Source organism: Nematostella vectensis, chromosome 1, assembly GCF_932526225.1.
Source record: "Nematostella vectensis chromosome 1, jaNemVect1.1, whole genome shotgun sequence".
NCBI lineage: Eukaryota > Metazoa > Cnidaria > Anthozoa > Actiniaria > Edwardsiidae > Nematostella > Nematostella vectensis.
The window spans coordinates 5,301,212-5,314,166 of NC_064034.1; the positions used below are offsets into that span (position 1 = coordinate 5,301,212).

At 39.8% G+C, this 12,955-nt stretch overlaps 1 protein-coding gene across 1 annotated transcript in view; it reads left to right on the top strand.

The window, feature by feature from the left end:
- Positions 1–12,955, top strand: part of LOC5510652 (sortilin) — a 35,914-nt gene that overhangs the window by 467 nt on the left and 22,492 nt on the right. Inside the window, exons 2-22 of the mRNA XM_032379829.2 lie at positions 64–126; positions 710–777; positions 1,141–1,243; positions 1,698–1,877; positions 2,330–2,471; positions 2,737–2,799; positions 3,282–3,352; positions 3,445–3,531; positions 3,620–3,680; positions 3,796–3,869; positions 4,073–4,154; positions 4,309–4,406; positions 5,755–5,949; positions 6,550–6,641; positions 6,861–7,045; positions 7,413–7,518; positions 7,825–7,899; positions 8,104–8,211; positions 9,743–9,884; positions 11,225–11,328; positions 11,574–11,697. Coding sequence (XP_032235720.1) covers positions 64–126; positions 710–777; positions 1,141–1,243; positions 1,698–1,877; positions 2,330–2,471; positions 2,737–2,799; positions 3,282–3,352; positions 3,445–3,531; positions 3,620–3,680; positions 3,796–3,869; positions 4,073–4,154; positions 4,309–4,406; positions 5,755–5,949; positions 6,550–6,641; positions 6,861–7,045; positions 7,413–7,518; positions 7,825–7,899; positions 8,104–8,211; positions 9,743–9,884; positions 11,225–11,328; positions 11,574–11,697 — 2,223 coding nt within the window. The remainder of the gene's footprint in view (positions 1–63; positions 127–709; positions 778–1,140; positions 1,244–1,697; positions 1,878–2,329; positions 2,472–2,736; positions 2,800–3,281; positions 3,353–3,444; positions 3,532–3,619; positions 3,681–3,795; positions 3,870–4,072; positions 4,155–4,308; positions 4,407–5,754; positions 5,950–6,549; positions 6,642–6,860; positions 7,046–7,412; positions 7,519–7,824; positions 7,900–8,103; positions 8,212–9,742; positions 9,885–11,224; positions 11,329–11,573; positions 11,698–12,955) is intronic.

Genomic DNA, 12,955 nt, shown 5'->3' on the forward strand with positions numbered 1-12,955 from the left:
AGCCATTGGCAATAGTATTTTGGGATTGAATCTTTCTCACTTGTCTGCTCCGTTATTTTTCAGTTCATTTTCACCAATGAATCCCGTCTGAGTATATCTATGAGCTGGGTTGGTTCTGATTTCAAGGTAATGTATATTTGGAGTTTTTGGTGTGTTTCACTTTGTTTACAAAAAGTTAGAAGTCGAAACTCGAAAGCTTTCGTTTCTCTTTATTACTTACTGTGCCTATCCCCATGTGCAATTTGTCAAGGCCTTTTTTCAGTCTTTCATTTTTAAAAATTAGCTTTTTTATTAAACTCTGAAGGTTATTATTTCACATTTGAGATGACGTAGTGAAATTATATGACAATCATGTGACCTGGCTCATGTATTCCAAGTTCCTTCTTGTCACCCAAAAAACAACGAAGGAAAAACGTTTTATGTTTTAAAAATATTTAAAACTTTAAATATTTAGTCTGCAAAATTGATCAGTTATTTTTATTTAGACTTAAAAAAGTTAAAGGAAGTTGTATAACTTACTCATGTTTTAAATTTTTAATTTGGCAATATTCCTTGACATCTATGTAAATCCATTCTTGCAAGAATGACTTGACAACTCTTTTATTCATTGAGTAAAAAGTAAAAATAGATCATATCATTTAAATAGAGGTGTAAATGATAAACTAGTGAATGCTCAATTCTATGTTAAAACATTTATATTTTCTCTTAGACAATTCTTCTGCTGGCAACATCAGAAATGCTAATATTTGCCACACAGCGATCTGCTCTCTACAAGAGGTAAATTTAATTCTAAGTAGTAAAGATAACAGCTGCATAACCTTAACAAAGACTCAGCATGTTCCAAAGAGTGCAAAATATTCTCAAACATACAATAGCTCAGAAAAATCGTTACATAAGACCAAAGAATCCTCCCTACTCTGTAGAAGGGTAACCACAGGCAGCCCAAGGCTACTGTCAGTTGTTCTATAAAGAAATGTATGGGGGGATCTATGTTCATGTAGAAAAGGATATTCAACATATATTTAGCAAGCCTAGATACATATAGGATGTAAGGTACTACTCTTTAATGTAAGTTTGATATCACCTTTTTTATGTATGTTTGGTTGTATTTCTGATTTTTTTGTTTTTGTCACTTTCTAGTTCTGACTTTGGAAAGACATTCAAGCAAATAAACACTGATATCTTTAATGCACATATCAGGAGAAACTTTGGGATCCAAAAGAGTCCTGTTGACCCAAATAGGGTACTGTATGTTATTCTCACCAAAAACAAAATGATACTGTATACTTTATTATCCAAGTATATAAAACAGTTATATAGTATAATATATAAAACAGTTATACAGTATAATACTGTAAACAAGGCCTTTTTTGCATGTATTAATTTTCTCACACATTTCTTTTACGCCTGTCAGTATTGTTTAATGTTTCCTAGAGATTTTGATTTTTCATTGTGTTTTATACTTTCATACAATGCAAATTCAGTGGGAGAAAGTTTAACATGTGATGGGTATTCATTTGTACCTTGAAGAGCTGAAGCTCTGCTATTATCTACAGTTTACATAATATAATTGCTACTCTTACTAAGGGCAAGATGGTTCATAAAATAATTAGAAATAGCTAGTACGCAAGTATTAACAAGTATTCTTACAGTAATAGATTATGAATCTTTTCTATAAAGCAATTTGTTATTTTCAGGTGATCTTAGTGTCTTATTCCCTTCCAATTTTTGGCAAGTTCTCTACACTTTATGTGACCATGGATGGTGCAAATAGCTGGAAAAGTTTCCAAGCACCTTTTCAAATAAGTGGGGCAATAGAATTCCACCCCCGCAATAACAACTGGATTCTGGCGAGGTCCAATCTATTATCACAAGGGGTGAGTACTGTCATAGATTGAAAGACAATGGCGTAGTACAGTCAGGAGTATTTTTTAGAAGGGGAGGGCACTACGTTATCAACCCATATGTACAAATGAACATGGTTGATTTGTACAGTAAAACCGTGAATAACGGAAATATGGATGGAATATTTGTTCCTACTAATCACTTGTTCAAATGAACATGGTTGATTTGTACAGTAAAACCGTGCATAACGGAAATATAGATGGAATATTTGTTCCTACTTATCACTTGCGAGATATTCAAAGAGTCAACTAGAAACGTCTCCTAGTGTCTGATTTGTCAGAAGACAATAAATATTCCACACATATTTTAGGGGTTCACAGTTTTATTGGTTTTATTTATTGTGCTGTATTTTGCATTGGATAAATGCTATGTAAATGTTAGAACTTGATTATGACTGGCCATTGCATGTTTTATTTTGTTCCAGGCTTTCTTGTCTACTAACTTTGGCAGATCTTGGACTAGGCTCAGGTCATATGTCATGAGTGCTAAGTGGGGTGCTCGTCATGAGTTTAAAGTTGAGAAAGAGGAGTCATCCATCTTGCTGACAGTAGCTCCAGTTGAAAATGGTATGTGAATTCTGGTACAGTCAAAACCTGTTGACCTTACAGTATAACTTCAACAAGCTATGTGGTTTAAAATACTGTACACAGATCTTGAGATTACTGTATGTTAGAAATCATGGTAATGAGAACAATTGGTATGCATCGCTCCTCTTGTATGCAATTTATATAGCAAAATATAGACTCAAATGATGATATGAACAGTATGATGTATGCCCAGTCATACAGTATGAAATATGACTATGTTTTTTTCTGTTTGGAACATCTCCAGGGCAACCCAATATTTATGACTTAGAACTGTGGAGGTCAAGAAACTTAGGGCGCCGTTTTCAGTGTAAGTCCTGCTAAATGTATAGTACGAAGCTTCACATTCCTTAAGAAGGGAGATTCTTCCACATAATACTTAAACTCTTTTCCATTTTTATTTATCCCAACGATAATATGGTAAGATGCCTGAGACCTTCAAATAATAAAGACATCTGCATAACGCACACTCATTTCAAATAAGGTTGCACTTGGAGAATCCATGTGTTGTATCCCACAGTGCTTTAAATATGTATCACATATAAAATACAGTATTAAGAAAGTGTGATTAAAAAAAGAGATCCATTCACATTGTTTTCAGAGACCAAAATTCAGCCATTCGTATGTTTCCCATGAGCCACTATTGGATTGTGGCATATATATATATATATATATATATATATATATATATATTGAAAATATGTATTGAAATATAGGTGTAATAATTGGTTTAAAGTATTGTCCTGTTTGTCAATCATGGATATATTCAATGTTGTTTTTTTTTTCTTTCAGTACTTGTGAAGCACTGCTATACATTTGGTATCCAGGGACCATTTCTTTTTGTATCTGTTGATCTCAACAAGGTAAAGGCAGCTCTCAGAATTGTCAATTTTATAACCGTTCTTTATTTTTAGAAAGATAATAGCATTGTTGAAAATGTTAACATTATCCATAGAACAACCGTACACGCATAATGCATGTATCTACAGATGGTGGAGACACATTTGACAAGGCAGGGGTTCCGTCAATTTTCCCAGAACAGGTAAGACTAGAGTACCAACTAAAACATTGAAGATGAGTTTTTAAAATGTTAAACAACACTATCATGCTACCGTTGCTTTGCTTTTCAGTTCTACTCCATCTTAGACATGTCAGAAGGAATGGTGTTTTTGCATGTAGATAGCCCACAAGGTAACTACAGCAGCATTGATTAAAGAAAAGACTTCTTCTTATTGGTGTTGCATACGTTTTGCATTTTAGGTAATTATTGTTTATGCCGTAATGTATTCCTTTTCCACTTATTCAGATACTGGCAAAGGAGCACTCTACACATCAGATGCAGATGGCATTGTGTTTGACAAGTCTCTAGAAAATCATGTGGTTAGTTGAGCATCTTTTGTGAAATATCATAGTTCTTTATAGAAAAGCCTGTCATATTTATAGTCTACTTTTGAATAATTTAACTATTTTATGAGCAAAAATCATGTTTTTTTAAGTAGGCTTTCTCTAAATCCAAGATTTAGATTGTTTTGTGATGTGTATTACTGTAATCCATTTGATCTCATTATTCATTTCTTTTTCAGTACACAAACTTTGACGCAGCGACTGACTTTTACAAAGTTGAATCCATGAATGGTACTTACATTACAAGCATCATGAATGCAGGTGAGAACTTGAACTTGATTCTTGATAGGATAATTATACATGTTTTAGTGTGTAAAATTTCGGGTTTACATACAGTTTACTATAACAATGCCTCTAGCTATGTACAGTTGTACATAGTGCCTAAGTAGTCAATTTTTGTCTTTTTTTCCTAAAGATAACAGCATCAGTACAGTGATAACATTCGATCGTGGTGGAGAGTGGAAACCAATACCACTAGATCAAAACAAGTTATGCAAAGGCATCAAGTTTAATGTAAGTGTATGCCCAAGAAAATATTTCACTGTCTCAAAGTATTACAGGAATGTTAATAGTGCTTTACCACCTGATTCTTACTGTACCATCCAGGCCTCGCAACCTCCAACAGAATCCGAGATCCTTGTCTTGTTTGGGAATAGTGCATAGTCAATCAAGCTTTGGGGGTACATTTGTTTGGTTTGATTGACTGTATTCCCAAATGACACAGGATTTTAGATTCTGGGAGGTTCTAATGGGGACAGGAGTATAAAACATATGGATGGAAATACATTTGTGGATTTCAGCTCTATCACATCATTTCTCAATTTCTTATTCAAAGGAGGGAAGGAGGTCTATGTACACAAATCCTGGCTACACATCTCTGTTCCTTTTTCTTATCCATGAATAGCAAATGCTACCCCAGGAACAAGAGGCTCTGGGCTTTGTGGCAACACTTAAATTGTTGTCGCCGCAAAGCTCTGAGCCTCAGGTACCCAGGGTAAGCTAATGCGGTAGCAAACAATCCCCTTCTCCACCAGAACAACCCCCTTCTCCACCAGAACAATCCCCTTCTCCACCAGAACAATCCCCTTCTCCACCAGAACAACCCCCTTTTCCACCAGAACAACCCCCTTTTCCACCAGAACAACCCCCTTCTCCACCAGAACAATCCCCTTCTCCACCAGAACAATCCCCTTCTCCACCAGAACAATCCCCTTCTCCACCAGAACAACCCCCTTCTCCACCAGAACAACCCCCTTCTCCACCATAACAACCCCCTTCTCCACCAGAACAACCCCCTTCTCCACTAGAACAACCCCCTTCTCCACCAGAACAACCCCCTTTTCCACCAGAACAACCCCCTTCTCCACCAGAACAATCCCCTTCTCCACCAGAACAACCCCCTTCTCCACCAGAACAATCCCCTTCTCCACTAGAACAACCCCCTTCTCCACCAGAACAATCCCCTTCTCCACCAGAACAATCCCCTTCTCCACCAGAACAATCCCCTTCTCCACTAGAACAATCCCCTTTTCCACCAGAACAACCCCCTTTTCCACCAGAACAACCCCCTTTTCCACCAGAACAACCCCCTTCTCCACCAGAACAACCCCCTTCTCCACCAGAGCAACCCCCTTCTCCACCAGAACAATCCCCTTCTCCACCAGAACAACCCCCTTTTCCACCAGAACAACCCCCTTCTCCACCAGAACAATCCCCTTCTCCACCAGAACAACCCCCTTCTCCACCAGAACAACCCCCTTCTCCACCAGAACAATAGGCCAGCAGTGTGTGCCTGTTCCACCAATCCTGATACTGTATCATTTTATGTTATATTTTTAATAACGCTTACTTTAATTCACAGAAAGATCAGTCATGCTCCCTCCACATCCACTATCGGTTCAGTTTGAGTCGGGGAGTGCCTGGCATGGTGCAGGGACCTCTCAGTGAATCCAATGCGCCTGGCATCATCATTGCTCATGCCAACCCTGGGGCTGCCTTGATGGCCGCAAATATTGGTATTTGGGTATCTCGTAATGGCGGTTACGATTGGAAACAGGTGAGTTATTACAGTTCTCTTTGATCATCCTACTGTATGTCATGTCTTCCCCCTGAGGCTCTGGAGTCTTTTACTGTTTAAAGAGAAGGTGGTAAAGCATACTTTTATTATCAGGAGCCAAGGATATTAGGTTCACTCAGCAATTATTTAGGGGTACAAGAAGGTTGTAGTCTGTGGGTGGCGTTTTCTGCTTGTTGGAAAATAATGTGCTAAACGTATGGGTTTAAAAATTGTTGATTTTGAAGGTTGGAAAGAAATGGGACAAAAGAAAGAAATCAGCTCAATATTTATCCTTTTTTATACTAGAAAGAAGTTTTAGTTCTGTTCCTTGATTGACTAGCAAAACGCACACCTGTAACAAGTCTTGAGTCTTAGTTTATTACCCATTCAGTGGGGCGCTTTCTCTTAAGGTATCTTGTCCTAATTCACATTGTTATCCAATTTCCATCCACTTTTACATGCCTTTACAGCTAGCTACTGTAACAAAGGCTTCAATCCTTTATTGGAAACCAAAAAGCAAAGCTGCATGTTCACACCTCATTTGCTTAGGACTAGCAATTAAAGCTTGGATTGCTTAGTGTATGGCTTAATTTGTGGCAGGCACTGAAAGGTCCACATTACTACTCCATCGCTGATCACGGCAAGCTAATAGTTGCTGTCCCTGCTACAGCATCAGGAACATCAGACTTGATGTAAGTAGCACATATCTGCCTTCCAACCACAGCAGGAAAAACCACAGAGTGACTTGATGTAAGTAGCACATATCTGCCTTCCAACCACAGCAGGAATAACCACAGAGTGACTTGATGTTAGTAGCACATATCTGCCTTGCTCTCCCTACCACAACGGGAGGAATTTCATTTTCCACTATAATACAAATGACATTTGTTGTCTGGCGTGTCCTTGTGCAGGTATTCTGTGGATGAAGGTGCTTGCTGGTACAGATACCAGTTCACGGAGACAAATCTTGTGTTCACCGGTCTTGTCACTGCACCAGGCGCTAGGACTCTGCGCTTCAGCATATGGGGCTACACCCTCCCCAACAAGACATGGAGGGTTATTACTGTCGACTTTGAAAAGCTTTTGACTTTTAAATGTAAGTCTTTGATATTAAAAAATTACAGTTTGTGATTATTTCAACAATCCTGATTTTTTGTTGAGTGTGTAGTGATCGCATGCCCACAAAAAGACAAAATCAGATCGCTTCACATGCACCTGAATTTGGGATAATAAAGTGCATAACATACAGGAACACGGGTTATCATCCTCATCCGAGAAATTCACAGTCACCAATGTAGACAGTAAGGCTTTTGTACCCCAAGATTGTACCCAGGACTTATATGTCTTGGGGAGAAGAAGCTATAGCTTTCGTCGCCATGCCACGTGTGCTCGAGAAGAAGATCCCACAGCATGCTAGTCACATACTCCAATGTCTCCGTATAACACATGTGTTCTCTGCACAGGTTTGAACAGTGACTACGAGTCGTGGGTACCACACGGTAGCGGTAAAAACGAAGGCTGTCTGCTTGGAAGGAAGGTCACATTCCGGAGGGCGAAACCTGACTCGCTGTACGTATATTCGTGCCCTTTGTCCAAATCAGCCATAATGTATTTGCCACTTGATCTCGATTATGTTGAAGCACAGTACCTTTTTTTTGGGGGGGGGGGGGGGGGGATTGTGGCTTACAAAACAGATATATGTTTTTTCTTCTTATCCACGAGAAAATACTCCGGGTACCAGAGGCTCCAAGCTTCGCGGTGAAAACGTTTGAGCGAAGCGAACACGCTCAAATCATTGTCGCCGCGAAGCTTGAACCCTCTGGTACCCAGGGTAACTAGAAAAACATTTTCCGATTTGATGTGGTTGCTCTCTAGATGCTATAACGGCGAGGACTTCGTGGGCATGACTGCAATGGACCACTGTTCCTGCACGATGGCAGACTTAGAATGGTAGGTCAAGGGATCCTTGTAGATGATGATAAGAGGCAGGGCGACAAGGGTATACAGTACGAAGGTCGGACATTGAAGTGGAAATTAGAAAGAAAGGCTCCAAGGGAAGGGGTGGGACATTAAAACAGGATATTGTTTCTACGAGCTTTATGGAATCCCTTAAATAGAGCGTACCCATACTCTAACACTATGATTAATTTTAAGTGAATACGGCTTCTACCGGAAGGTGGGCGAAAGCGAATGTAAGAAGGACCCAACAAAGAAGCCCAAGCTGTGTATTGGAGGAGAACAGGAAGATATCACGGATAGAGGGTGAGTACAGAGAACCGTTAGATAAACAGTAGTACCTCTATCACGGATAGAGGGTGAGTACAGAGAACCGTTAGATAAACAGTAGTACCTCTATCACGGATAGAGGGTGAGTACAGAGAACCGTTAGATAAACAGAAGTACCTCTATCACGGATAGAGGGTGAGTACAGAGAACCGTTAGATAAACAGTAGTACCTCTATCACGGATAGAGGGTGAGTACAGAGAACCGTTAGATAAACAGTAGTACCTCTATCACGGATAGAGGGTGAGTACAGAGAACCGTTAGATAAACAGTAGTACCTCTATCACGGATAGAGGGTGAGTACAGAGAACCGTTAGATAAACAGTAGTACCTCTATCACGGATAGAGGGTGAGTACAAAGAACCGTTAGATAAACAGTAGTACCTCTATCACGGATAGAGGGTGAGTACAGAGAACCGTTAGATAAACAGTAGTACCTCTATCACGGATAGAGGGTGAGTACAGAGAACCGTTAGATAAACAGTAGTACCTCTATCACGGATAGAGGGTGAGTACAAAGAACCGTTAGATAAACAGTAGTACCTCTATCACGGATAGAGGGTGAGTACAGAGAACCGTTAGATAAACAGTAGTACCTCTATCACGGATAGAGGGTGAGTACAGAGAACCGTTAGATAAACAGTAGTACCTCTATCACGGATAGAGGGTGAGTACAGAGAACCGTTAGATACAGTAAACAGTAGTACCTCTATCACGGATAGAGGGTGAGTACAGAGAACCATTATATAAACAGTAGTACCTCTATCACGGATAGAGGGTGAGTACAGAGAACCGTTAGATAAACAGTAGTACCTCTATCACGGATAGAGGGTGAGTACAGAGAACCGTTAGATAAACAGTAGTACCTCTATAAGCGTTTACCTAAAGAACCATACAGACTTGGCGCTTCCAGGAAGGCCAAACACAGCACATTTCTCAGTACCGAGCCACACAAAGCATTTACACTTACATTACACTTTTTGAAGAATTGTGTTTATCAAATATTGTTGAAAAAATATCAGGCTTTAATTGTGGTACTTGTAAACATAGACCGTTGTATTTTTAATGTAACCATTGACCAAGGATTCGAAAAGAGGTCGATTCGAGGAGTGCTGAGATTGAAAATATTGAAAAAAATATACATCTAACAAGAGTTGTTGTCTATGATGGTTATTTGGGTGGATCAGTCAAATAACAGAAATACCAGGTGCCCTTATTGTGGCAATAAATACTGTAAAAAGGTATCATTGGGGCCTGACAAGGAAGTTACTGGGCGTTCAATAGAGGTGTGTAATTCTGTTTTCCCTTATCACTGACTCTTAGAACGTTAGTCGGTTTTGGGGGTCTGTATAGGGATAGGGTGGTGGGTTGTTATTAATCCCGCAAAGAACAATATACATATCAATCATCAAAGTTTGGATTGCAAAAGCGAAACCTAGACTTTGAGTCCACCGTATTCTTCTACAATAGAGACTCTTAATAACACCCGTGTTGATTTCCGTTGCCCAGCTACCGTCGAATCCCTGGGGATGTCTGCGAGGGTGGTCTTCCTGACAAGGCTAAGTACTTGGATGCTCACAAACGGTGCTTCAACTCGAGTTACTACTACTATGGTATGGAGAAGATGCAGAATGATCGGCCTAAACCACAGGTGAGCCCTGGGTCAACTTGGCCTAGATAAATCTTGTCACCATTCCCGTATAGGTATAGGTTCCACTCTGAATGATATGCTCTCGCAAATTTCAAAATTACACTTTTTTTTTATAAAAAAAAACGTCTTATTTTCAGTTTTGAGGCTAGAACGTTCTTATTTTTGGAGCATTTTTAAGGCCGAATATGTTCTTAACGAGGTTCTTAGATTTTAGTGTAAGAATATAATATCCAATTAATTATTACGAAAAGAATTACGCTATCAATAGCAATACTAAGGTTATTACTATGAGCACAATTTGATTCTGCATTTTAGAACGCATAAGGACTAAAAAAGAAAAAGAAATCTGCTATCTGAGCCTCATCGGCATGTTCTTAAAATTTGGTGAAATCTCAGGCTGGACATTTTTATAAAAAAAAGGTTCTTATAAAAAAAAGTGTATTGCCCCAAAAATATATCTCTCAGTAGAAGAGGTTGCAGTTCTGCAGTAGCAAATATTCGCTGCTGCACTTTGACATAGATGCTCCATGACCCTAAAAATATTTCTTAGGAGCATTTTTGGAAGTGCAATTTTTAGTGTACAGTATTTCCTGGCGTATAATAAAATGCGCTCTCAAAATGCGATCCCATTGTAGGTGAGAAACAGTCACAAAATCGCTTATAAAACATTGTAAAAGTTATCTCAAACGAAGAATATCTTTAATTTCCTCATCATGTGTTTTGTAAGAAAATAAACCTAAAAACTCGCCAGAAAAACAGCAATTATTTATACTTACTTCGCGATTTCTTGTTGTCTGCCATTTACTCTACCCAGTCTCTGCACCGTTCAAATTGGCGGTAATTGCCGTGAACGAACACAAGATCGCATTTCGATGTTCCATGTGAAAATAAAATAATACAGCGATGAGAATAACAGCTATAGAGTTGATGATGCGCTGCTTATGCCTAAGAAAAGGTTCAAATTGATTATCACCTTCAATTTCAGATGTAGAAAAGCATTTACCGTACTTATGTATAAATGAAAAGAATCGTGAATCGGAACATTCATCTCAACTTGATACTTCTGTCTCTTTTTTGGTTGTCTCATTTCCTTGTTTTGTTTTTTTTTTCTATCGGGGTGCGTAGTATACGCGAATTTTTTTTCAAAGGCCTTGAAAATAGATGTGCAGATTTTACGTTGGTGCGCATTATACGCCAGGAAATACTGTAATTACCCTTTGACCGACATACGTGCCTTTTGTGTGCCTAGAAAAGCAATTAACACCGTTTTAGTTCTATATTTTTCTAGAAGTATGGTAGATCAGTATCCTGTTTCCTTCCTGAATCAATCCATGTTTCAGGGTCACAAGACTAATGTGACAGCTGCAGTGGTTGTGCCCATCATGCTCATCGCGCTTGGTATCTGTGTCTATTTTGGCAAAAAGTTCTGGGACGTCAAGAAATTGTGAGTAATTCGAGATACAGTAGATAGCTTTATTAAATCCATTTTAGGTGGTAGGCTGGATAGCAGACAGAATAATAATAGTGAATACAAAAATGGTGAAAAATAGTGATATGAACAGGGATTTAAGGCTAAACTTATGGCAGTATTGTATGTTTAAGACTTTGTTTGAGACTATCAGTCTTTTGTTAGGGTGAAGCTCAATAAAAAAATACATATTGGTCCGGCTTTTTTTCCCCAAACTATAGTAAACCGGGTTACCAGTACTCGTCCATCCCCACTGAAGCCAATCAGGGACATCAGAACGAGGAAGAAGATGACATGTTCGACCCAAGGCCCAAGGGACTGCAGCCGTACCATGACAGTGATGACGTATGTATCCCCAGCCCCCCTCTCCTACAGTGATAGAGATGACAAATGTATACCCTCTCCCCCTACAGTGATAAAGATGGCATATGTATACCCTCTCCCCCACAGTGATAGAGATGGCATATGTATACCCTCTCCCCCACAGTGATAAAGATGGCATATGTATACCCTCTCCCCCACAGTGATAAAGATGATATGTATACCCCCTCCCCCCACAGTGATAGAGATGGCATATGTATACCCCCTCCCACACAGTGATAGAGAGGACATATGTATACCCTCTCCCCCACAGTGATGGAGATGACATATGTATACCCCCTCCCCCCACAGTGATAGAGATGACATATGTATACCCTCTCCCCCACAGTGATAAAGATGGCATATGTATACCCCCTCCCACACAGTGATAGAGAGGACATATGTATACCCTCTCCCCCACAGTGATAGAGATGACATGTATACCCCCTCCCCCTACAGTGATAAAGATGATATGTATACCCTCTCCCCACACAGTGATAGAGATGACATATGTATACCCTCTCCCCCACAGTGATGGAGATGACATATGTATACCCCCTCCCCCCACAGTGATAGAGATATGACATATGTATACCCTCTCCCCCACAGTGATAAAGATGGCATATGTATACCCCCTCCCACACAGTGATAGAGAGGACATATGTATACCCCCTCCCCCCACAGTGATAGAGATGACATATGTATACCCTCTCCCCCACAGTGATAAAGATGACATATGTATACCCCCTCCCCCACAGTGATAGAGATGATATGTGTATACCCTCTCCCCTACAGTGATAGAGATGACATATGTATACCCTCTCCCCCACAGTGATGGAGATGACATATGTATACCCCCTCCCCCCACAGTGATAGAGATGACATATGTATACCCTCTCCCCCACAGTGATAAAGATGGCATATGTATACCCCCTCCCACACAGTGATAGAGAGGACATATGTATACCCCCTCCCCCCACAGTGATAGAGATGACATATGTATACCCTCTCCCCCACAGTGATAGAGATGAGATGTGTATACCCTCTCCCCTACAGTGATAGAGATGACATATGTATACCCTCTCCCCCACAGTGATAGAGATGACATATGTATACCCCCTCCCCCTACAGTGATAAAGATGATATGTATACCCTCTCCCCACACAGTGATAGAGATGACATATGTATACCCTCTCCCCCACAGTGATGGAGATGACATATGTATACCCTCTCCCCCACAGTG